The sequence below is a fragment of the Kogia breviceps genome, chromosome 1 (genome assembly GCF_026419965.1).
Source record: "Kogia breviceps isolate mKogBre1 chromosome 1, mKogBre1 haplotype 1, whole genome shotgun sequence".
NCBI classification, from domain to species: domain Eukaryota; kingdom Metazoa; phylum Chordata; class Mammalia; order Artiodactyla; family Physeteridae; genus Kogia; species Kogia breviceps.
In genome coordinates, this window is record NC_081310.1 from 21,478,426 (window position 1) to 21,505,154 (window position 26,729).

At 38.7% G+C, this 26,729-nt stretch overlaps 2 protein-coding genes across 5 annotated transcripts in view; one reads left to right on the forward strand and one right to left on the reverse strand.

Moving 5' to 3' along the window:
* Window positions 1-24,979, forward strand: part of CNIH4 (cornichon family member 4) — a 30,709-nt gene extending 5,730 nt beyond the window's left edge. The window contains exons 3-6 of one of the 3 annotated variants that reach the window (XM_067028427.1): window positions 4,316-4,428; window positions 8,622-8,762; window positions 22,916-22,972; window positions 23,532-24,979. In XM_067028427.1, the coding sequence (XP_066884528.1) occupies window positions 4,316-4,428; window positions 8,622-8,762; window positions 22,916-22,972; window position 23,532 (312 nt within the window). In that variant the 3' untranslated portion in view covers window positions 23,533-24,979. Of the gene's footprint in view, window positions 1-4,315; window positions 4,429-8,621; window positions 8,763-11,855; window positions 12,054-22,915; window positions 22,992-23,531 lie in introns of those variants that run through there. The other 2 variants (XM_059069571.2, XM_067028425.1) reach the window with 2 other exon arrangements.
* WDR26 (WD repeat domain 26) overlaps window positions 20,101-26,729 on the reverse strand; it is a 42,833-nt gene continuing 36,204 nt past the window's right edge. For both annotated transcript variants that reach the window (XM_059069420.2, XM_059069427.2), the window contains exon 14: window positions 20,101-24,604. In XM_059069420.2, coding sequence (XP_058925403.1) covers window positions 24,579-24,604 — 26 coding nt within the window. In that variant the 3' untranslated portion in view covers window positions 20,101-24,578. The remainder of the gene's footprint in view (window positions 24,605-26,729) is intronic.

Sequence of the window (26,729 nt, forward strand, 5' to 3'; positions counted from 1 at the left end):
GCGGGCTTCTCACTGCGGTGGCTTCTCTTGTTTTGGAGCATGGGCTCTAGGCGTGCGGGCTTCAGTAGTTGTGGCAGGTGGGCTCAGTAGTTTTGACTCACGGCCTGTAGAGTGCAGGCTCAGTAGTTGTGGCACATGGGCTTAGCTGCTCCGTGGCATGTGGGATCTTCCTGGACCAGGGCTTGAACCCATGTCCCCTGCATTGGCAGGCAGATTCTTAACCACTGCGCCACCAAGGAAGTCCCTGCCACTATTTCTTGATTTATCAATTTTACATATTACCTATTGCCTTCTGAGTCAATATGGTAGATTTAGTTCTTAGTTACCCCCTTCTAAGCATCTCAACTATTTTTCTATTTTCTTTTTAAGTTCATATTCAATGTTTATATCATTATGATGTACTATTATATAAACATTTTTTATTGCCGAGCCTTATGGTAGACAGTGATCATGTTTTTCTTTCTAATTTTTTTTTCTGCATAGCTTTGTCTTTTCAGATAACATCTTTAAAGCCCTTCAGTACTATTTTCTGCATGGTTCAAACATGCTAAAATAATCTGTCAGTTGTTTTTTTTCTAGGTGACATTTCTCCTCAAGACCTACATCCTCTTGCTATAGTCTGGACTGGTTGCTCTTTAGACCTGTTTCACAGCCTCCATCCTGGGACTCCTGGTTGGATCCCCTGATTCTTGGAAATCATATCTTCCTTTCTCTTGGCTTACTACCTCATTTTGCTGGAGTAGCTTCTTGGGATTTGGTACATGGGAATTAAATTTTGAGAACTTCCATGTTTGAAAATGTCTTATCCTTTCCCTTGATTGATAGTTTCTCTGAGTATAGAATTCTAGGTTAGAAAAGATTTTTTTTCAGAGTTTGCTTGGTCAAGGTCTTAACTTCTAGTGTTGTTCAAGTTGGGAAGTCTGGTGCCATTTTGGTTTCTTATCCTTTTGATGGGATCTCTCTCTTCCCTCTCCTCCCACCCCTACCTCCATCCTCTCCAGAAGTTTTAGAATCTTAACGTTTATCCTTGGTTGGGTTTATTTACAGTAATCTTTGGTGTTTGGGAATTTTGCAGTGGTATACCTTTGTTTAGGCCTTTTTCACTCATTGTTTTGGGCATCTGCGAGGTTCTTTCAATCTGGGAAAATTTCTTATACTTTCTTTGATAACGTCTCCCCCTTCTACTTTCTCTCTTCTCTTTCAGCAACATGGATTTGCTGGATAATTTATCTGCTGGATTGCTCTCCCAGTTCTTCTTTTTTCTTATTTTTGTCCCTTTGTTTTTTTTCTGCCTTCTTGTTTTAAGATTTCCTCTGTTTTATCTTCTGAATTTTCTTGTATGTATATCATTTATGTCAAATTTTTAATTTCTAAGAGCTTTTTGTTCTCTTGGTTCATGCTTGACTCTCTTCATTCTCAAGGATATTGATTATAGTAGTTTTGAAATTTCTTTCTGCTTCCTACATTATATCTGTTTTTTTTTCCAAGTTCCTTTCTCTTTGTTTCTCCCCCTTCTTTTATACTGAGGGCTTTCCTCAATTTCTGACACATGGCTATCTTGTCATACTTTAGGGTAAGGCACTAAAATACTTATTGGAAGCTCATTGGGTGGTCCAGGCTGTTGACTGACTGGTAGGTAAGACTTCACTGAGGGTAGTTGGTGTCTACCTTTTTTGGGGGTACCTGAAATAGCAGTATTTTGTAGGTGTTTTCTCTTGTGCCATTAAGTTACTCCAGAGAAGAATCTTTCAAACTCCTGTCTGGGTGAAATAAGCCTAGTGCTTCTTACCCCTAAGTTAGGGGAAGAACACATTATTAAGGAGGGAAGAGAAAGAGAATAGAGGGCCTGGTAGAAAGTTAGTATCCAAGTATAATAAGGTCAAGTATCGCTTCCTGAAACTTTCGTTTCAGGTTTTTGTTTATGTAAACCAAAATGCAGCCCACAGTAAGAAATCCAAAGTTTGAAAGCTACTTCTATGTGAGTCTGATAGCATGGAGGGGAGTAGTGGTAACATCAGCTAACATTTATTGAGTGCTTACTTTGTGTGTGGCTTACATATATTATTTTATCTAATTCTCTAAAACAACCTCATGAGGTGTAAGTACTATTATCTCCATTTTACAGATGAGAAAATCATGATTTAGAGAGGGTAGGTAACTTCCTAAAATTGTACAGCTAATAAATAGGATAGAGCACGAGTTTTACTCCAGGTTTATCTGATTTTGCAGCTTACACATATTAGCATTATGTTAAATTGGCTACACTTTAAAAATGCATTTACGGGGGCTTCCCTGGTGGCGCAGTGGTTGAAAGTCCGCCTGCCGATTCAGGGGACACGGGTTCGTGCCCTGGTCCGGGAAGATCCCACGTGCCGCGCCACGGCTGGGCCCGTGAGCCATGGCCGCTGAGCCTGCGCATCTGGAGCCTGTGCTCCGCAACGGGAGAGGCCACAGCAGTGAGAGGCCCGCGTACCACAAAAAAAAAAAAAAAAAAAAAAATGCATTTACGTATTAAAAAAAGTTCTGGTTGATGATTGCAAATTAGGTTTAAGGCCCTTCTTTGTTTATTAAGAAAAAGTGGGGGCTTCCCTGGTGGCGCAGTGGTTGAGAGTCCGCCTGCCGTTGCAGGGGACACGGGTTCGTGCCCCGCTCCGGGAAGATCCCACATGCCGTGCCACGGCTGGGCCCGTGAGCCATGGCCGCTGAGCCTGCGCGTCCAGAGCCTGTGCTCCGCAACGGGAGAGAGGCCACAACAGTGAGAGCCCCGCGTACCGCAAAAAAAAAAAAAAAAAAAAAAAAGATAAAAGAAAAAGTGGGCTATCCCTGGTGGTGCAGTGGTTGAGAATCCGTCTGACAATGCAGGGCACACAGGTTCGAGCCCTGGTCCAGGGAGATTCCCACATGCTATGGAGCAACTAAGCCCGTGCACCACAACTACTGAGCCTGAGCTCTAGAGCCCACGAGCTGCAACTACTGAAGCCTAGAGCCTGTGCTCAGCAACAAAAGAAGCCACCACAATGAGAAGCCCACACATCACCGCAACTAGAGAAAGCCTGCGCACAGCAACAAAGACCCAATGCAGCCAAAAAAAAAAAGTGTATCCAAGGGAATTTCCTGGTGGTCCAGTGGTTAGGACTCCGTGCTTTCACTGCCCAGGGCGTGGGTTCAATCCCTGGTTGGGGAACTAAGATCCTGCAGGCCTCGCAGAGTGACACCCTCCCCCCCAAAAAAAAAGAAAAAAAAAGATTCTGAAATCTAAATGCAAGAGACCTGGGGCCAGTGTGTCTGGGCTTCTCTTATATAGCTCTGCCACTAAGTAGCTGTGTGACCTTGGGCAATTTACTTAATCTCTCTTGAATTTTATTTTCCTCATTTCTATAAGTTGGGAGTGCCAGTTTGTGGCTCCATAAATATTAGCTATTAACTTCCATTAAAAGAAAAATCTCTACTCATAGGAGAGGAAAACTGTTAGTGAATTGAGAACCTGCCACAATAGCTGTTGATATATGAGAACTAGAATATTACACAATAAACAAAGAGCATAGATAAGGGCACTGAGTGCTATAAAGCCAGTAGTCTGGGATTCTGTTATCCTGGTCCATTATCATATTTGTTTAACTTTGAGCTGATATTGTAAGCTGTTAAAGTACTTTTTTTTTTTTTTTTTTTTTTTTTGGTGGATGTGAGATGATTTCCCTCAGGGTTCTGGAGCTTGGAAATGTTTAGGATCAGTATTCTGACCTGAAAGGCAGCATGTATGTGGTTATAAACCATCCCAAATTAGAGTAAGAGGCTTTAGCACAGATATTGGAATAGAAAGTAAATAATACTCTATTTTTTCTCTAGTTGTCATTTGTACCTGCTTAGAGAATGAATCTGAATCTTTGCTTAGGATAAAATGTAATTAAAGACTAAGTGCATTTTTTTTTTCTGTACGCGGGCCTCTCACTGCTGTGGCCTCTCCTGTTGCGGAGCGCAGGCTCAGCGGCCACAGCTCACGGGCCCAGCCGCTCCATGGCATGTGGGATCCTCCAGGACCGGGGCACAAACCCGTGTCCCCTGCATCGGCAGGTGGACTCTTAACCACTGTGCCACCAGGGAAGCCCTAAGTGCATTATTTTTAAGCTGTGTCCTGATTTATTTGCACTGGGTAAGCAGTGATAGCAGTATGCAAATCTGGGACATCCGAGCCTAAAAATAATCTTGAAACACTAGCTTGGAAATTCTCTGTACTTTCTTTGATTTAACTTCAAGTAACGTGTACATTCCGGAAGGACACAGCAGTGAGATGTAATACTGTGTTCTTCCCTTGCAGTGGGTAATTCCAGAATTGGTTGGCCATACTGTTGTCACTGTATTAATGCTCATTTCATTGCACTGGTTCATCTTCCTTCTCAACTTGCCTGTTGCCACTTGGAATATATATCGGTGAGTACAGTTTGTTTATTTATATATATGAGTACTGGTAGCATAAAGTTCACCCATTTAAACTATACTATCCAGTATGTTTTTGGTATATTTATAGATGTAAGCAACCATCACCACAACATATTTAAGAACATTTTCATCACCCCCAAAAGAATCCGTATGTCCTTTAACAGTCACTCCCCTCCCCGAGCTCTAGGCAACTGCTATTCTACTTTCTGTCTTTGTAAAATAACCTGTTCTGGACAGACATATCATTTAAAAGAGATCAATATGTGATCTTTTATGGCTTCTTTCACTTAGCATAATATTTTCAGGGTTCATCCATGCTGTGTCATGTATCAGTACTTTATTCCTTTTTATTGTGGAATATTCCATTGTATGGCAATACTACATTTTGTTTATCCATTTGCAGTGCATGGGCATTTGAGTTGTTTCCACTTTTTGCCTGTTATGAATAATTCTACTGTGAACATTCATGTGCATTTTTTTTTCGTTAAAATTGTTCTTTTAATTTACCAAAATGCAATGTAATCATGTGTCTTTTTTTTTATTATTAACGTCTTTATTGGAGTATAATTGCTCTACAATGGTGTGTTAGTTTCTGCTTTATAACAAAGTGAATCAGCCATACATATACATATATCCCCATATCTCCTCCCTCTTGCATCTCCCTCCCACCCTCCCTATCCCACCTCTCTAGGTGGTCACAAAGCACCGAGCTGATCTCCCTGTGCTATGCGGTTGCTTCCCACTAGCTATCGATTTTACATTTGGTAGTGTATATATCTCCATACCACTCTTTTACTTCGTCCCAGCTTTCCCTTCCCCCTCCCCGTGTCCTCAAATCCATTCTCTACGTCTGTGTCATTATTCCTGCCCTGCCCCTGGGTTCTTCAGAACTTTTTTTTTTTTTTTTTAGATTCCATATATATGTGTTAGCATATGGTATTTGTTTTTCTCTTTCTGACTTACTTCACTCTGTATGACAGACTCTAGGTCCATCCACCTCACTACAAATAACTCAATTTTGTTTCTTTTTATGGCTGAGTAATATTCCATTGTATATATGTGCCACATCTTCTTTATCCATTCATCTGTCATTGGACACTTAGGTTGCTTCCATATCCTGGCTATTGTAAATAGAGCTGCAATGAACATTGTGGTACATGACTCTTTTTGAATTATGGTTTTCTTAGGGTATATGCCCAGTGGTGGGATTGCTGGATCATATAGTAGTTCTGTTTTTAGTTTTTTAAGGAACCTCCATACTATTCTCCATAGTGGCTGTATTAATTTACGTTCCCACCAACAGTGCAAGAGGGTTCCCTTTTCTCCACACCCTCTCCAGCATTTATTGTTTGTAGATTTTTTGATGAAGGCCGTTCTGACAGGTGTGAGGTGATATCTCACTGTAGTTTTGCTTTGCATTTCTCTAATGATTAGTGATGTTGAACATCCTTTCATGTTCATGTGCATATTTTTGTGTGGACATATATTTTCATTTCTTTTAGGAGTGGAATTGCTGGGTCATATGGTAACTCTATGGTTTGACCTTTTGAGGAACTACCTGAGTGTTCAAAAGCAGCTGTACTATTTTACGTTCCCACCAACTGTGTAGGAAGGTTACAGTTTCTCCACATCCCTGCCAACACTTTTTGTTGTGTCTTTTTTATTTTAGCTGTCTTATTGAATGTGAAGTGGTATCTCATTGTGGTTTCGATTAACATTCCCTAGTGACTAATGATATTGAGTATTTTTTAATGTGCTTATTAGCCATTCATATATCTTCTTTGGTCTATATGTTTTTAATTAATTTCTTTTTTATTGAATTATAGTTCATGTACAATATTATATGTTACAGGTGTACAGTATGGTGATTCACAATTTTTAGAGGTTATACTCCATTTATAGTTATTATAGAATGTTGGTTATATTCTGTGTTGTACAGTATATCCTTGTAGCTTATTTTATACATTTGCTGCGTATGTTTTTGATTAGCTAAGTTGGCATGATATAAATTATTCTTTGGGAAGATTTTTCTGGAAGCATTATATAGTATTGATTGGATGGAGAAGAGGCAGGAGGTAGGGAAACCATTTCAGAGACGGGGGTGAGATAATATAGTACTGGAATAGAGTTGTGATAGTGGGAATGAAAGAGACAGGGTTATGTAAATGGTGATAGGAAGGAAGAATGGACAAGAGTTTAACCTACTGCCTATGAAAGATGAAGAGAGAAGTCAGAATTGAGTAAGAGAAAGTTTTTAAGGACTACTGAGGAAGTGGTGACACTCCTGTTAGATAAGCTAGCAGTCAGAGAAGGATAAGACTCTTTGAGACTACAGATGGTCCTCAATTTACAATAGTTTGACTTCTGATTTTTCGACTTTATGATGGTGTGAGAATGGTACGCATTTCAGTACAAACCATATTTCAAATTTTGAATTTTGATCTGTTTCTGGACTAGCGATATGCGGTATGAAACTCTCTTGTAATGTTATAAAATAGACTTTGTATTAGACGATTTTGCCCAACTGTAGGCTAATGTAAGTGTCCTGAGCATGTTTAAGGTAGGCTAGGCTAAGCTGTGATGTTCGGTATGTTAGGTGTATTAATTGCATTTTCAATTTTCGATGGGTTTATCATGATATATGATAATGTGATGATATTTCCTCGACTTACAATGGTAAGTCGAGGAAAATAGGTATTGAGTTGAGATGCTATCCAGATATTCATTTGTAAATACCGTATATACCGTTTATTCAGCCATAGATGGGCTACTAGGATTTGGGGGAGAATTTAAGATTTGTGAAACTCAGAGAGCCATTAGCATTTCACAGAAGTCATAATTGAGAAAACAAATGTGTGGCGAGAGTGAGGAACCCAAGGTTGGACTAGAAGAAGCTTGGACATGAGAGAAGAGGTCATGATCAGTGCTAGGTTAGGACATGCATGCTGTGCAGATGGCACAGTTGGGATGCGGAAGCCTAGACACTTAAACTCACTGATCCTCTCAAAGTACCCCAGTTTTCTTACTTGTAAAAGGAATCATTTGGGGAAGAAGGAGAAGATTATCACATGTAATACTATATACACAGTGGTATTTAATAAATATGAAATGTTATGTGTTATCTCAAGAGGCCCAAAGACTCCATAGTGTGTTAAACACAGTATCTTCAAGATTGTTTTTTTTAAGTTTGAGTCTGAGTCTGTGGGAGCAGTGAGTTGAATTGGTCTGGATTTGGAACTCAGCGTGTGCTTACTGTGCCCTTTATGTTCCGTATTGACTTTGTAGCCCTGTTCTCATTCCCCCACTGTGGTCATACCTCCATCACTATAAAATGTACATCTCTTATTTGTCAAAATATTATTATTTAATTTAATATTTAAATTGAAATAAAATTTATATTTTAATTAAATTAATCTGTATTTTTTAAGAGTCATGTAAAGTTAGGTGCTGCGTTTGCATCTGAACTCTCCATTTATTGTCTTAACTGAAGAGGAGTTTTATTTTACCACAGTAGCATTTATTCTAAATCATTTCTGTTCTGTCTTCTTTAAATTGCTCTTTTAAAGTAGGTACCATTTATTAACCATGCAGATTGAGACATATCTGTTGATCAGCAGGAGCACCAAAGATGAGGATTCTATTTGGGATATAGAATCTCTCTTTTTAGTATCATCTGTGAAATGGGAATAACTATGTTTGACACAAAGATGTAAGTGTTAAACAGAAAGACAGCTTACAGAGATGTTGTAAAGGTGAAGGGAATTGCATTAATTAAGTTAGAACCTTGTAGATAAAGAAGTTTCTAAGAACTTGATAAAGTTGGTTTGGTTTTGGGGCCCCCTTCATTTGTGTCTCATGGAAGACAGCTATAGGTCTTACCGATTCAGTAGTTTTCTACAGAAGATGGGTAAAAGGGTCTCAGTGCATAAAATATCCTTCTCTAGAGTGTTAATGTATTTGTTTCAGGGGGGCAGAAATTACACCTAAAATTAATAGTGTTTTCAAAGGAAGACTAAGTCATGGCCTGTGACATCATTATAATACCCTGTCCATATTTGGTCATATAAGGCTGCTGTGATTGGTTCATTTTTGAAGGTTGATTATTACTGGTTTACTTATTTTTGAATATTTATGCTGATGATTTGATTTTCCTTCTAATGTGTGTGCATCCTTTAATTTACCAGGTTCATTATGGTGCCAAGTGGTAACATGGGAGTGTTTGATCCAACAGAAATACACAATCGAGGGCAGCTGAAGTCACACATGAAAGAAGCCATGATCAAGCTTGGTTTCCACCTGCTCTGTTTCTTCATGTATCTTTATAGGTGAGTTTACAGTCCTGGCATTTTCCTGGATGCCATATGCCTGCTTTTGATGGGTGAGGTATTACTATACTGTAGGATTTTGTATTAACATTGCAGAGATTTGGGGGATTATGTGAATTTCTTGTGGCTGTGTAGATTTTTTATGTCATGTCATTGAATCAGGATTCCATTCTGTCTGACCTGGAGTAGAGTTACTCCATGTTATTAGTTATTCCTTAGCTGTTGAGGCTATCAACATGCTTAAAACTGTCTTTGCTGTTCTTTCCCTCCCCTGGTATCCAGCTGTGAGGTCTCACTGCCTGTTACAAACATTACTATATGTACCCCCAGAGAGTTCCCTACTCCGGGGTCTTCTGGGGATCAGAGCACTGGCAGCAGCTCTCCACAACTTATATCCACGTTGGGCTGATCTTCTTGGCATTAAGGAATTTAGGTGTGATGCCTTTTCTCCAGGATGCAAGTGGTCTGTTTGGGTAAAATTTCATCAGTCTTCCATTTAGATTGGAAGTAAGAATTAATATGAAGGATTGGCTGTCAGACACTGGAAGCCTCATGCAGTCCTGTTTAAACTTATATTTATTACCTTAAGTTTTAGAGATAACATGCCACCTTTTCCTTTTCCCATTATAGACCCAAAGAATACAGCAAAGAAGAGAAAAAAATTGTCATGTGTGTATGATTTGATTAAGCCTTTAAGAGGCTAAAAGTCAAGCTTAACTTTTGTATCTAAGCTTAATTGTATCATTCCTTTTTTTTTTTTTGAGGTAAATTTGAATTTTCACATGGGCATAAGACTAGTAGGAAAAAACTTGTACTGAACTAAACTTCTGTCACTCAAAAAAGTCCTAATAATGAGAAACTGTACAAAGATAAGAGTTTTAAAAAACTGCGGAATAGCTTAGAAGTCAGAGCCATTTTAGCCTCTGCCTGAAAAAGCAGGCTTCCTAAAATCCTTTTGCTATGCTAATTCCACCCATAGATTAGATTGAAATTAGAGTTTAGGTGGTTTTCTTTTTACTATTTATCTTATTTGCTTTTCTGTATTTTAAAAAATAGGACAGAAAAACCACACTAATAACAGTTTCTGGTTCCCGTACCGTACCTCATTGCTAACGTGCTTAATTTTTAATCCTAGCGTTAAAGATGGAGAATAAAGAGCAAAATATAACATTAAGAATACAATGATACACCTATTCTTATTTTTATTACTTTTTAAAGTCAAACCATATGAAGGTATCTTTACCATCATATATGCTCCCTTCTATTTGTCAGAGACCAAAAGCAAGGTGGTTATCCTTTCTTCATCCTTCTCTTCCCTCCAGGTTTTACGCTTTGGAGAGTAAACTAGAGTGGACATCCCCTAGGTCTTGATAACATGAGCTTCTTAAGACATCTGGGAGCAAAGCTAATGTAGTCACACTTTTGGGTGTAAATGTAGGATTAGGGAGCAGTATCTTGCTTAGTAAGACCCAAAGTCTTAGGACTTAAAAATGGACAAGAGTGTCTTACCTCTCAGTTGTTGAATTTAAAGCAGGGGGAAGATGGACTGAAGACTGGGGATTGGAGGAATCGGGAAGCAATTTTGGGGCAGGTTTAAGGTATTGTTCTTTACAACGAAGTAAAAGATAGGCAACCAGTATAACTGGTTTGCCTGAGTAGCTGCGTTGCTCACTGGATGCATCCTTTCTTTTTCTTTATTTTCTCTTCCCTTCTCAGCTTGTCATTTTTAGCCATGTTGCTACTTCCTTCCCCCTTGGCGTTCCTCGTAGCTCAAGGGATCAGGATGGGAGAGTAGTCTCAGATGTTCTTGTAACACTTTTCTCTTAGCTTTGGTTGTTGCTTTTAATAAGTGTTTACTATTCTAAATCATTGGTTTCCAATGTAGGGCTCGATGCCACTCCTTCTGTATCGCCTGCCACCTCTTGCACGGTGCCTTGCACATAGCAGACCTGCAGGGTTTGTTAAATAGAATTAAAGGAGAAAATTCCCATCTTCTTTAGAGATTGGTGGAATCTATGCCTTTGGTGTTTGGTTAGGTGCTAGCCTGGTATAATCTACCACTCCCTCACTGTGTGACCTGGGGCAAGTTTCTTATCCTCTCTGTGCCTCAATTTCTTCATCTGAAAGTGGGATAATAATAGTACCTGCCTCATGGGGTTGTGATGTGGATTAAATGAGATAATGCGCATAAAGCACTTTGGTTTGTGTTGACCTCTAGTAAGCTCTAACAAAATGGTCAAAAATATTGGTTACTACTATTAATTTGTGCTGTGCACTGCATACCCTTAGTTTGTTTAAATTTGGACAACACATCACTTATACCATTAGTAGTGTAAGGGTATTTCTGTGTTTTAGTCATTTGATCTCAGCATAGCAAGGCTGATTTCAGTAAAAGAAAATGATAGTCTTGTTACTCCTGTTAAGTGTGGTGGTTTTAACAGAGTATTTACTGAGTGACCGCCATGTGTCAAAGACACTGTGTAAGGCACTGCGTGTGACACAAAAGGAGCAGCGCAGAATCCCTGCGTCAAAGCTGGGAGCCTGCTGATTGCAGCACGCGGGTGTCATCCTGGAGTATGAAAGTGGGTGTGAGCTGAGGTGTGCAGGAAGAGGCGGGGCAACGGCCCTGGGCCGAGAGGCTGGCTTCCCAGAGGCCATGCTGCAGCCTGACGGAGCCTGACCTGACCGGATCGTGAAGTCTGAGAGGAAGTTACTGGGTTGATGGGGGATGAGAGGAGGGGTTCCAGGAGCAGGAACAACATGTGCAAAGGTCTCCATGGAGAATTAAAGTGTTTTTCCTAGACATAGCTTGTTTTCTCTAAACTAGAGTCCAACAGTGGTTTTAGGTTATGCTCCCTACCTCCACCTCTACCCCAGTTTTCTTCCTTTGGTTTTTTTTCTTTTAGTGAAAACGTTAGGGCCTCTTGATGCCCTAATATAGATATTCTTTCCTTTAGGTGTAAATGATTGCTTTTGCTTTTTACTTCAATGAGTGTTCCCTGCTGAGCCTTAGGGATGCAAGTCTGGACAGACCAGACTCTGTAGGAACATTCCTAAGGAAACATTAGTAACATTAATTTCTTCTCTCCACAGTATGATTTTAGCTTTGATAAATGACTGAAGCTGGAGAAGCCGTAGTTGAAGTCAGCCTACACTACAGTGCACAGTTGAGGAGCCAGAGACGACTTAAATCATCCTTAGAACCATGACCATAGCAGTATATTTTTTCCTCTTTGAACAAAAAATATTTTTGCTGTATTTTTACCATATAAAGTATTTAAAAAACTTGAATTGAGTTTTTGTAGCTTTCTGGTTCTCAACTTTAGCCTGAACCCCCAACATGTGAAGGTGTTTCTCATCATCTGTATGTTGAAGATAGTTATTTGTATGTAGGAACGGGACTGTCACTCCAGCCTTGCATGCCAAAGAAATAGAGGACACGCTTTAAAGGGAAAATGTAATAGATGAGCAAAGTGGCTCTTCAGGTCTATTGAAAAGTCAGAGTACAAAGCAATACTGTTAGTCTGGGCAAAGGAAGAAAGAAACAAAACTACCCTTTTGTCTATATTGCGGCAGCTTCCTGTATTTAATATGGTTTACAGATTTATGGGACTGTAAGCCAAATGTCTTTTCACAAGAATGTTAACAGAAAATGACATTTCAAAAAAATATATATTTCTTTGTTGAATTTGTGAACCCTTATAAGCCATTACACGTACGATGTAATTCCCGCTTATAGAAAGGAAAATAAACCAAAAAAGCAAAACTTTATCAAGAGCTTTCATTTAAAAGCCACTGCCTCCACGATCGCCCTCAAACCCATATACTCCCACTGGCTCTTGCTCTGTCTTGGTTTTGTATTCTCATTGGTCCAGTTGTATTTGATCTGTCCGATATATTTTTTTAATGGGTTTGGAGAGGTGATTTGGTAGAAGATGCTCATCAGATTAGAAGCAGGAGTAGCCAGTCATTCGGTGTCGGTGAAACTGAGCCTGTCAGCGCTGTCTGGTGCCTGACTAACCGTAGCACTCCTGTCCTGCTGCACTGACCACTGTCCATTTCAGGGACGTAGCAGTATCCAACCAGACTTGATTCCTTGGAGGTGTATTTGTCAATTCTTGCAGTTGTTGAGAGCAGTTAACCTCTTCGGCTCTGTTTGCTGGGTGAAGTGAACCTGGCAGTTTATTCTTCGTGCTCGTTTGTGTTTTAATGTGGCCATCTTAGGCGCTGGCATTTAGGCAAAACACGGCTGTGTTTTATGGCAGAGTCCGCAGAGCTTATTCACTCTGTTGAGGCAGAACTGGATAGTGACATAAGGTGTGTGGTCACCAAATAGCAAATGCTGCGTGTCCTTTCGGCCCTGGACTGGGTCTGGCCGTGGCAGAAGCCGGAGAGGCACCAAGCAAAACTCCCTATATGGATAGACCCACATTTTGAGGATGGTGGTATACCCTGTCCACACGTGAAAGGAAGGGTGAAATGGTAGGCAAAGTAAACTTGGTTCTCTTGGCCTCTTTGAAGCTTCAGAAATTGCTCCTTGGGGGTATCTTGTATTTCTTCCAGGCAAAGAGCCAAGAAGCTGTAACATAGAAGTTGGTTTGATGCATCTCTCTTACCCTTTCCTTCTTAGGCACCTTCCTCTATTTAAAAAAAAAAAAAACACAGTCACTTAACTCTGACTTTATCCCTAACTTCCAGTGCCTCTAAATGTTCTGCTCAAGCTTTGAAAGCAATAAAGCTGTTGGAGAACTTAAATCCTTAGAACGGAGAGAGAAACAAGCTACTTCAGGAAGCTCAAAGGTGGCGGAGGACTGTTGACCAAAATGTTTTATCTTCTCATTCAAGTATTCTTTTTATAAAAAATGGAAATATTCACAATATTGTGTTAGTTTCAGGTGTACAGCATAGTGATTGAATTATTTTTTTCAGATTATATTCCATTATAGGTTATCACAAGATCTGGAATATACAAGTATTCTTAGTAACCAAAATAGAAACCTGTGTAGTTGGGAGCATCTGGCTGTCAGTTTACATATTGTCAGGCACATATGTTGATGAGGCTGAGCAGATCAGAAAGGTGCCTTGTTTATAACGAAAGACAGGAGCTCTTTCCTTCTGAAACATTAACCGTGGTTAAAAAACAAAACCACCTTTCTTGTATTGCTTGTTTGTAATCAAAGGCAGGAAAGGGGGTAACTCTAGTTTTTTGTTTGGAATTTTTAGGGGCTCTTCTACAAATTATGAAAAGAGGGAAAAAGCACTGACTTTAAAAGCTGTAGTTAAGATGCCAAAGATTAATTTTCTGTGCTTTTAACTGATTGGGGAGTTGCAGAGACCCTTAGAGATCATTTGGTCTAACTTCATCGTAGAGAGAGAGAACTGAGCTCTGGGGATTGCATCTGGAATCCTCCTAGTTCGTCCAGGCTTCTCTCTCTCCCTTATCGCTTCTCTTCCCTGTCCATCTGTGAAGGTAGTACCCTGGGCCCAGCCAGTGCAGACTACTATGGCATGCTGCTGGGTGCAGAATATTTTTATCTGTGTATTCTGTCATTTTTCCTTTGCCCTTTTCCTTCCATCCCTTCAGTGGTTAGCAGGTGCGCTTGCTAATCACTGGACTCTCAGCTGAGAGAGCCGAGGAAGAAAGATCTAAGGTGCAGCTTGGTTCAGCAAAGCCTGACAGCCACCTTTACATGCCACACAGATGACAGTGGAATAATAATCCAAATCTGCTTCCTCTCATCTGAGCTTACCTTGAATCTGAGGGATCAGAAAGCTCCCCGTGGAACTTTTTCTTCTGTGGCACTTACCACTTTATCTGGTGTTATGGTTATTTGTATGCAGTTAATCTCTCTTACTAGACTGTACACTCCTGGAGGGCAGAGTATCCCCTTATTCATATTTGTATCGTTTTCCTATTGCTCCTGGCACCTAACGCAGTCCATGCCTTGCACGTGGAAACAATAACTGATTGTTGAATGAATACATAAATCTGATCGTGTTGTTCTGTTGCTCTTTCAGCATGAAGTCTAACTAATGTCCTTTACATCAGGGAAGTAAGAAGCAACGGAGCAACATAATCAAAGTCTACCATCAGGTTTCGAGGCAGTCACATCATGGAATGTTCTAAGACATGCTAGGTTAGGAAAGGAAACTGTTGTATTTGGTGTACTGGAGACTTGTGTAGTCCACTTTACTCACAAGTAATATTTTGTCAGAAGTAATTGTGATGAAAAGTATTATGTACTAGGTATTATTAATTACCCCCTGCATGTAAGTAAACTTGTTCTAATACATGGAAACAGGCAGCAAGATAGAGAAGGGAAGTCTTGAAATTCTATGCCTGTTATCTAGAATGCTGCCACCTGAGTGTGTGTACTTTAAGCCAAAAATACTATTTTGCAATGTAGTGTAACAAAGATTGAAATATTCTTGGTGTGGTGAAACTACAGTTAATAAGGCTGTTCAAAGAATGGGCTGTTCTATCTGAGCATTTGTCAGTGAAGCCTTTTGGTTTTAAGCCACACTTACCGTGAAGGTTCTAAAAGGTAGTAAGTAGTCCCATGGTTTTGCTCTAAATATAATCTAAGGGCTGAGGGTCATTCAGAGCCTTAGGGTTATAGCATTGTGAACTGCAGGAACCTCACAGTAATAATCACCATCAGGGCATAGGTGGTAAAGGGGTTGATCACTAAGAGCTCCAGTTGCTCTTTAGAATAAATTCCCTGATAAAAGCTGTTTTTGTTTTCAGTGGCTTCCCTCTGAGGCTGGGTGAGGAGTGAGTGGTGGGTGGGTGGTCAGAATCAGCTAGCTGGGAGCTCAGAGCTTTGACCGCGGCTTCCCCTGCTGTGTATTTGGTTTGCTACATCCGTTATGGAACAGTCTTGGTTTCACCTGTATTAGTTCCCGTTCAACATTAGCGCCTAGTCAGAATGTGAGTCAGTCGAACAAATGCTGAAATTGCTGTTCTCCAGCGGGGCACCTTGTGTGTGGATGTTGAGAGGACTAGTAAAGATGCGGAGTTACACACTGCTATACCATCACTCTCCAACCATCTCCCTGATTCCTGGTTCCCTTCCAAGCACCCGGTGCTTTGTCAGAATCCCCACTTTGTTATTTATCTAGGGGACTTGGTTCATATTAAATCTGCTATTCTAAGTACCATATATTCTTTGGGCAAGAGGCTGGCACTTGAACAAGGAAGGAGCTTGAATCCTTCATCTGTTTTCACAGCTCAATTCATTCAGATTGATAATCTCTGAAGGAGAGGATGTAACGTGGAATCAAGTTCTAGAGCCTGATCTTATCACTTTATCTGATCAGCAGCCTATTTCACAGGTTGGATGCAAAGGGTTGAACTTGACAGCTCAATTAAAAAGCAACAAGTTTGGCTGCCACTGCATCTACTGTGTCAGAGTGACCTGTAGGGCAAGGCTAGCTTCTGGTGTAGCTGTGTATAAAGATACTAACTTTTTGGAAGACAATAACAGGACTAATCCGTGTCAGTTGGTAATCTTCTATTTTACCAGTTACAATAATCAAACTTACGGGCATTCTTGTTTTATCTATAACCTACTACCTTCCCTCCCCCACACTATTTTGAAGCCAATACCAGACATCAGTACATATGTAGTAGTATTTTTACATGTATCTCTGTAAGATAAGGGTTCTTAAAACACACACACAGTCCCAAGCATCATCCATAAATTGGTAATTACTTAGTACTAAATATACAGTGGGTGCTCCAATTTCCCCCATTGGCTCAAGGTTTACAGTTGGTTTGTTCACATTGGGATTCAGCAAAGATCTGTACATTTCATGTGGTTAATGTCCTTAAGTCTCTGAATCTACTAAATTCCCTATTATTTTCCTTGCAATTTGTTGAAGAAACTGTTTCATTGGACATAGCAATCATTTGTTGTGTAGAACCCCCAGTATTCTGGCTTTTGTTGACTGCCATAAACTCTTAAAAAAATCGTTTGTGATTTTACTATGTGCAATCTCACCCATCACAATGCTGTCTGGTAAGAAGATACTGTTAGCTTCTTTCATAGATGAGGGAACCCTGACAGATAAGTAATTTGTCTAAAGTGACACACCAAGTGATAGGATTTATATTTAAATCCAAACCCACTACTTTATAAAACAATTTAAAGACATTCAAATTTATTGTGTTGGTTTTTCTTCTACGAAACTTCATGGTCTGTTTTATTGGTTGCTTTAATTGTATGGAGAAAAATCTGTATAATCTCAAGTGTCATTTTCTTCTATGACCTACACAGTTAACTAGAATCAGTAAAGTGTGCCCTTAAATGTTTTACCTATCTTTGACAAGTTAACAGTCAGTTTTTAATCTAGGGTATAAGTGGCCATCTACAGACCAAGGGAGGTTTATGTGGTGTAGTGGCTAATAGCATAAGCTCAGGGGCACTTGGCTTTGAATCCCAGCTCCTTCATACCAGTTAATTTATTTAAGCCTACTTCCCTCATTTGTAAAATGTAAATTAGAGTATTTGCCCCATGAATGTACCTGGAGAATGAAATGAGGATGGAATGAGTGGCTCATCCATAGTGACTGGCCTAAAGTAAGCACCCAGTATATTAGCCCAAAGGAATACCTGTTCTGTACTCGTGTTACTCAACGACCAAATAGTGTGTGCGTTGCGGTTAGTCCCTCTTGTTACCTTCTTGCTCCTGCTTTTAATTCTTGGTCTCATTGCTGAAGTAATAATATAGCGTAGTCCCACGGTTTTCAAACCACCAGTAAGTGGATCAGTGTCAGCTGACAACATACAACTACCTGACGTGTTAACAAATTTGACTTGTAATCTGGAAGGTGGCTTTGAAATCTGAAGTTTAAAAAGCCTTCAGTTGAGTCTCACATGCCCTTGGATTTAGGAGTTAAAAGCACAGGCTTTGGAATCAAACAGGGGTTTGAATCCCTGTACTACCATCTATTAACTGTATTTCAGTCTCCTTAAGCCTGAGTTTATCATTGAAAAAAAGTAAGCAATACTTGCTTACAGAGATAGAAGTTTAAATAATGTATATAAAGTGCCTGGTACCCAATAAGCACTCCAGTTACTTATACAAACACTAGGTGAAAGCATAGAAAGAGAAAGGAAATTAAGACCAAACCAGTTGAATAGTATCAGTTCTTTGTGGAAAAGAAAACAGAATGTTACTGAAAAGTTTTTTTCATGCAAACCCATTAACAGGGGAAAAAGAAAACAAAATCTTACTGAAAAGTTTTTTCATGCAAATACATTAACGGGGGAAAAAAAGCCCATTTACACATAGTGTGAAAGAACTTTTAGAACAAGTTTTTCATTGATAATAAAATCAAGACCCCTTTTCTGAATTCACAGGCCACAAACTCTGATATTCTTCCATTTGGGGGATGAGGGAAGGTTATTCAATATTTGGAAACTATTTGGTATACAACTCCCAATTCAATCTGTAGCTGCATTTTAAAATTATATTCAAAATGAGGAAAAAGCCACACAGGAGAACTTAAATGAAGAACATTAGCACATTCATTTATTTGAATTCTAGATATGGCCTATCACCATGGCTAATTATGTCTTGAATAAGATGTTAAAAGTCTTAAGTTGTGTGTGAGGGACTCCAGTTGCATCAATTTAATACAGTGACCAAAGAAGCCACTAATCCTCGCATCAGAAAAGGAAATTAAAACTTGCTGAAAATTTGTTCTTGTTCTTCCGTTTCCAGAATTAGCTATACATTACATGCCGATTTAATATTTTGTTAATTACGTGACTGTAGTGTTTCCTATACAGCAAGCCCATGCTTCGCACGCTCATCAGGTTTGAGGGAGAAGAGCCCACTGCCACAAAACCAATGGCAGACACTTAAGATTCTTGGAAGTAGTGATAGGATGATGGGGTCATTTTGTTTGTTGAATGTTCTTTAACAGTTTTAAGTTTTTCTGGGAAAAATTTCAAGTAGAAGTCATGAAATGATGTAATCGAAGATCATCAACTTTTCTTTTGCTTAAATGAAAGGGAATTGAATTGTGTTTTTAAAATACAACTCTCTTAAGATTTATTAAGGTTGGGAAATTTTCCATACCTGGTGCTGAGATCTGGCATGAAACTTTAAGCTAAATCTGCAAAGTATAAGCTGTATTTAAAGTCTCCAAGTAGAAAAAACTTCTCTCTTGCCTGTTGACCAGAGGAAGTGGCAAACGGTACCTTGAAGGTGGGGAGCAGTAGTGTGGAAGCATTACCTCTCTCTGCCTCATCAGTGCACCTGCTACCCTAAGCTGAGTCTCCACTGATTGCCTGACAAGTACTGATTTTTCACATTTGCACTTCCTTTGACTGTGCAGAACACCACTCTTAGTAAAAATCGTAAAGCTTACTTCTGTAATAATTCACCGATGGGCAATTTGGTTTTCTTTTCCTTTTTGTTCATAAATACAAATATACTATATAGGTTGGTATACATTGAATGCTTTCTCCAAGGATATCTTTAAATAACTATATATTTATTTGTTATGAAATAAACTTTAATTTAAAACTGGAAATATATTTTCTCCCCTTGTCAGCATATCCACTGCCTAAATGCATAATTTCAGATGCAGTAATATTTTTGAACACGTGGCACATGATTCCTTTAAAAATGCAAATGTTCCTGAGAGTTTTCTAAATTAGTCCATGATTACATACAATAGCTCTTTAAAAAAAAAGATATCTTGGGCTTCCCTGGTGGCGCAGTGGTTGAGAGTCCGCCTGCCGATGCAGGGGACGCGGGTTCGTGCCCCGGTCCGGGAAGATCCCACGTGCCGCGGAGCGGCTGGGCCCGTGAGCCGTGGCCGCTGAGCCTGCGCGTCCGGAGCCTGTGCTCCGCAAAGGGAGAGGCCACAGCAGTGAGAGGCCCGCGTAATGCAAAAAAAAAAAAAAAAAAAAGATATCTCAACTGGCAAAGCAGTGCTCCATTAGACACCACTAAAAAAAATTCAAGGTAAATCTATGGATGTCAAATTCAGCAAATCAATTGTTTTAGGTAAAAATAGTACTAGTTAGACACTCAGGCTAATGGCTATTAGGAGATTTAACACAGCAACAGTTACTTAATTATTCATTCTGTTTATTGGATTGAAAGGGAATACAAACGATTGGTTAAGTGCTATGCACTGACATGGAAAAGGTGTATTAAAAAAAAAAAAATCCCAGGAAAGCAAATCAAAGTTAATGTAGATTCAATTGAACAAAAATTTAAAGACATTTAATATACTACACATTTATAAAATAAAAGTTAACAAAGGGTGTTTTGTAAATAATTAGTAGAACAAGTGAAAATAAATATATCAGAGACCTGAAGTTTCTTATGCTTTAATGAAATAATAAAGCAAAGAAATTTAAACTACTAAATATAATCTGAGAGGCAGTTAAAAAAAAACCCAATATTTAAGAACACAATCCTTTGAAACATTTAATCAGTCCATAGCAAATAGTTATTATATATCAAAAGCTCTAAGTTTTAACTAGTTCCACCACAATGCCATGTAAATCTTGACAATTTAGAAATCTTGAGATCAACACTTAAGTTCTTTTCTTGATCTCTACAGCTTGGTTTGTAAGTACATACATGCTTTTGTGGATCTATTCCCCTCGCCACACACACACATTTTCAAGGAGCCAATAACATTTTTTTCCATCTGTGCCTAAAAATGTTCCGATTCAGTTTTTAGCACATTGACCCTGATGATGAAAATGTTTTAAGTTAAAGATGGGGACACAATTTCAGTCTTATAAAAATATACCAGTATTAACCAAACCTTCAATTCAGAGAGGGCACTTCACATGTGCACGAGACTGTTAGTGAAACTGACAAGAACCCAGAACAGCTGTTTCCAGGACTTTTTGTGAATTAAGTAATCTCTCTCTTTCACACAGACACACGACACACACGCGCACACATTTTTATTCTCTTAGTTTCATTAAATCCAGGCTATCTGGATTAAGCAGACAAGGGATGGGTTTTTATAGTTTTTGTTTTTGCAACTATAGGGCAGCTACTGTAACAATAGCTTAACAACACTGAAAATTTTCAATTAAGTTCACCCTGTTTTTAGAAAGTGTCTAAGTATAAATGCAGATTCACCTCTTCTTTTAAAGTTAGCAGTTTACATTAAATCCAATATGGTTTTTGAAATGGAAGTAATATTTTGGAGAACCACCCCAAAAGAGAAGTTGCTAAAATCTAAATGAGAAATTAAAACGAAATAAAGAGATTTATACACTTTAGAGATGGGACAAAAAGGATATTAAGAAAAATGTCTTCTTTCCTCCCCATTCAAAAGTAGCCATTCTTCTGCTGTGAAAGAAACTGACATGGATATTTCCCTTTCAAGAGATGTACGTTATATTTACCACTGTGAGCAGAGGTGATAGGGTCAGTTCTTGTGTGCAGGAACCAACATCCTAAAAAAGAAAATTTCAAGATGGGAGGGGTGGGGGAAAAAAGGGTTTTCTATTAATGTCATGAAATGCCACTCCAGAGGGAGAACACTCCTAATAATAAAAATTACCATACTACTACTACTGTGATTTCAAATTAAGAAAATACTGATAAAAATTGATTTTCTTCCTTTCAATTAGCAAGTTATTTTAATTACTTAAAGTTCGGTAATCCCTTTCTGTTCTCCCACCCACTGAAATGGGCCAATGTGTAGGGGCATTTGCAAAAAAATTTCCTGTTTAAACTACTTACCTGGTTAAATATAACATTTACCTGGCCAATAAGAGTAAAAGCAATGTAGCTAGCTAGAATGAACACTAATAACATACAAAAACCCAAACTGAAGCTTTGTCATCCCTCCCAGCTAATTCCCCAACTCGAATTCACCACCCACACACCAGTTAGGAATCCCCAAATCCAACACTGCACTACTAATAACCAGTTATTTGGAGGAAAAAGACATTTAATTTCATACGTGCTCTAGCCCTTAATCAATGAATAGTAACAACAAAAACACATTTTTAAGCACATGGAAATGAGCCTACTAACCTGATTTTTGGAGCCCAAATTCTCCACTCTATTTTGATCTATGTGCAAAAAGTATTGGTACTTTTCAGTTTATACATTTGTTAGTATCTTGCAGCTGGCTTGCTAGTATTCTCACTCTGTACATTCTCACCTCAGGCCTATACAGAGACTACAGCAGTCAGAAGTTTTCAGTTAAGAGCTATGAGTTAGACCATCCTGCTATCAGGTTCTTTGTACCATAAAATCCTAGGTATCTTCATTTATTTTACCTTTCTAGCACAGTCGCTGCATGGCACATGCATGAAGTAGACGTTTACAGCAAATTGGCACAGTAAAGTACCAGTATATATAGGAAGCTGCCAGTTAAGACAGACTTGGAACACAAACTCACCTAGCTGCTATAGAAACCTTTGCATAGTTGTTACTCCGTTTTAATGGAGTTATGTTCTTGTAAAATGTGCCTCACTTTTACTCCACTTTTTTAAAGTGTTTTTAACTGTACTTCAGAAGCACTCTGAAAACTCAGATCTAGGGGTGGCTGGGTGAAGTATAGTAGACTGAGCGCCAAATTGCCCAAATGGGCACAAATCTCTGTGAATGTTACAAATGTACCATAGCACACTGTAACCAAATTTGTAAACAGCTGTGGAGTTTCTATGCCCACATTTTGTTAGTGATGTTACCATAGAGACTGGGGTGTATTAACGGCTTCAGGGTATACATGAATCACTTAAAATATGAATGGATTTAACTGTACTGAGGTAAAGAGAAGTTGCCACTTAATTATATACAGTTACCAATGAAGATTTTATTCAAGCGTAAAGTAAAAAGTAATTTTAGTTAAGAAAAATGAAGTACCAGATAAACTGTAACATAGTTATTTTAACTTAGAAGTATCAAAACAGGAATTCTTGATTCTCTAAGTGGTGGTCTCTGCAAAATGGAGCTTAAAGAAATCTTTTACATTACCAATTTGATAAAATAATCTGCTGACCACGATCTATCATTTTCTCTTACTATGAGCTTCTGGGAGAATCCGAGCTATTTTAAGGCCAATTGTGTTTTTCTTTCTTCTCCCCCTTCCCTGACTTTACCCATTTCTCCCTGCTACCTTCCCCTACCCACCCATCCCCCGATGGAAGAACTCCTAACATCCAAGCCTTTCTCTTCTTTGTGGATCCTGAAGGAGTCTACTCATGGTAATAATATATTATAGACTTGGCTGGGCCGAAAGGGAACAGTGTAAGACTTTTTCTTCACCGGAATCTTATTTTGGGGGTATTCCCATTCCTCTTCCCAACGTAACAGCTACGGTCACCATATTTATATCCTCTACTAAAGAGGGGAGGGAATTTCAAAGGAGACTAAGTATGTTGTACTCAGCTGTTACGGGATTTAAAAGCACAAGGTGAACATCAGGCTTTTGGCTTATTTTAAACGTGAAATTCTCAAAATTAAAAGTGCTTTTCCATGAAGGAAACCCTTCCTTAAACTAAAAGGGGAGGGGAGAGGGAGACTATCCACAGCACCAGTTTAGAATGAGGTTCAGTATGGCAATATCTGAAAAATCTGAGAAGAAATATTCTTTAAATTTACGTATCCCTATATGTCAAAATATTAAGGGCAATTAGGGAAATGACTCCTAGGTTTTAAACCCAGTTTAAGTATGTCTGTAACCTGCTGAATTCTTCTAACAAGCTCAATTATACTATGAATTTCCAAAGTGGTTCTATCTGCTGACTTCTACTCTCTTGCTAGATCACACCAAAATGATTCCCCAAGTTGAGGACAACTTGGAACAAGCTCTGTTGAAAACCTAAACTGACTACTCATCTCTCATGTTGCTATAAATTTAAAATTCTCGTTATGAATCTTGAATTTCTTGAAGATCAGGTACTGATGTTCCTTCGGGAATAAAACAAAAGGGGGAAAAATCTTCAAAGCGCTACTCTGAACTTCCTGTGTGATGTCCTTCCAAGCACTGTTTCTGACCATGTCTCATGTGGTATTCCAGAAGAGCATCAGTTATACTGCGTATCTAAGTCATAGAGGAAACTCTTTTTAAGCTGGTTTAGATTCCAAATGTATACAAATGAAGTCACTTTAATCCTATAAATACTTCTTAATTTATTTTTAAAAAATTGTGCTGTTAACCCTTTTACGGGGCAACAAGCCATGTGAAAAGTACAAAACTTTTTGTCAAATGTAATATTGAGAGTGCTTTTGACATAGTTCACTGGTTTATCATCTGGATCAGTATATACTGCGCAACGGGCAAGGCTAGAATCCATGAACCAAGCTGCAAAGATCTCAAGCTAAATAAGGCGGAAAGATTTGGAGAAACAAAAGAAGGAAATTCTTTCCTATCCAATGTATACTCTTCAGACTAATGCACTCTTTCTATCAAGCCTTCTAAACTGTTAAATAAAGTTTTCCAAACAAGCATTTAAACTTCATTACACAGAAGAGCAACAAGAATGGATCCTGCCCGACAAAAGGCAGGAGGGAAAAAATTATATATACTGAGTTCAATGGGTAAGCCTGAATGTAGCACAGTTCTTCACAACCGATGGGGGGATAATTCAACATGGTGTCCAACAACGTTCTAACGACGTGCTTCATCTCAACTGGTTACTATGAAGCAAGGTGTAAATGTTTGGCCCCAGTCGGGCTTCAGAAATGGTTCTTTTTTCATGACGAGCATGTCTGTCCAGCTATCAATCATGTTTGTTTGCACCAAATCCCAAGCCATTAAAATACGACTAATTTTAAGTTAAACAGAAGTCGTCTGCTCCAAATTCGCCATCAACTATCCATGCTACTGCATTCCTCTGAATGAAGACAAGATGAAATGTGTATTGGAGGAAAAGAGGAAGAAGAGGGGAGGGGGAGAAAAAAGTTACCAGTTAGAAAGTTTTAAAATCAGCATCATGACATTACAAAATATCGTAACATTAGACAACAATCACATCAAGGCAAATTCTTGGTACTTTCATCATTATCGTTAAAACTGTGTCCACATCATATCTTAGGCTATATATTACAGTCTAAACTCAGGATTATTTTGAATATTGGAGAACCCAAGAGAATAATCATATTGGAATCTCATACTTTAAAAATGAACTTTGAAATACTTATGCAGAATAGAAAAATCTTTATGGTAGTTTACAATAGAAGGCAATAAAGAAGATCTGGCAGTCCAAGGTAAACTGTGCATTATAACTATGTATTTAATTCTCCTTTCAGTGGCTCAGTTTGAAATTCTGCAATATCATCCTACTCTTCTGTGTGTGGGGGGGAGGGGTAATGTGTCAACAGCTCTACCAATACAAATTCACACACTCTACAATGCACCCATTTAAAGTGGACAATTCAATAGGTATTAGTATATTCACAGGACTGTACAACCATCATGACAATCAATTTTAGAATATTTTCATCACCATTAGCAGTCGTAAGCAAGCCCTCACCCCCCAATCCTAAGCAACTATTAGCCTACTTCCTCTAGGGATTAGCCTATTCCAGACCATTTCATATAAATGGAACCACAGTAGGTGCTCTTTTGTGTCTGGCTTCTTTCACTTAGCATATTGTTTTCAAAGTTCATCCATGTTGTAGCATGCATTAGTACTTGATCCTATTCAGTTTTATACAGTCCTCAAAAAAAAATGCAGTATGGAACTTTACTGTTATAATAAAAGGTCAGCAATTCTCTTTTTTGAAATTGAGTTAAGTGAAATATTTTTACTTGAATGACTTATGGTATCTTAGGATATCATGATTTTTGAATGTCATTTCCTTAGCTTCACCTGTATTTTTCCAAAATGTCTATTCCAAACAGGTATTAATTAGAAAAAAAAGTTTTCAAGTGTGGGAAAAAGAACCCAGAAGATGCCTGCATAAAAGGCATTACCCAAATTTCTAGTTATACAGAAGCTGTTTTCCTATTTTAGGTATAAATGAAACTTTAGGGATATACCTGTGTTGCAAAGCACAACTGAAAATTGCTGAATTAGACCCAGTTCTTACAATTGGGCCAAGTTTGGCTCATCCACAATAATGAGTATCCACAACAGTTAAGTTACCAAATAGCAGTGTAACTTCTGTTTCACAGTAGTAGAAGCATAAACATGCCCTTAAAGGTATGTCTAAAATAAATCCACTTACAAGGCAAATCTGTTACTATATACCTAATGTTTTCCTACTTCTTCAAATCAATTATGTTTATTTGAAGAAACAACTTCCAAAATGACTAATAAAATTAGAAAAGCACATATAATCTCAGTTATAGATCTCTAAAACATCTAAGAGAGTGGGGCTTGAAACCTAAAAAAGGACAACAACGAACAGTAGGAGACTGACGAGATTTTTGGTTTCAGCTGATTTCACAGAGGAATGTCAGAATGTCATGTGGTGATGTACAAATACAAAAAGGTTCTTGAAGGTTCTGAATAACAACAGTAATTCTCAAACTTTTTGACCTGTGTGCTCTTCATGCTTTTTCCTCTCATCTTTGGCTGTACATCCTCACCGACCAGTGAGATCTGGTCGAGTCTTTTACGGTTTGTACCACAAAGACAAAAGCACAGAAAATATGCTTTGAAACCACACACACATGCTACCCTGACAACCCTCCTCCTCTAAGAATAACTTAACTGAGAACGGTTGGTCATCTTTCTTACTAAAAACATTTAGGCGGGATACACTGTGAACAAAAAAATCTGTTTATCTGTTTCTAGGTAAATTACTTCTTTCTAAGCAAACTAAATATTTTGCTCTCGTTATCTCCTCTCTCTAGTACCAATATCTTGCTCAATTAAGCTATGTTCTTAACTGTTAAGCTTTTTGGCTTTGGGCTTTCTTCAAATATCTGAAAGTAGTGGAGAAAACCTTTCAGACCTCGATTTGAAGACATGGCAGCTCTCAACAAGTTAACTAGTCTTGCCATGCTTCAGT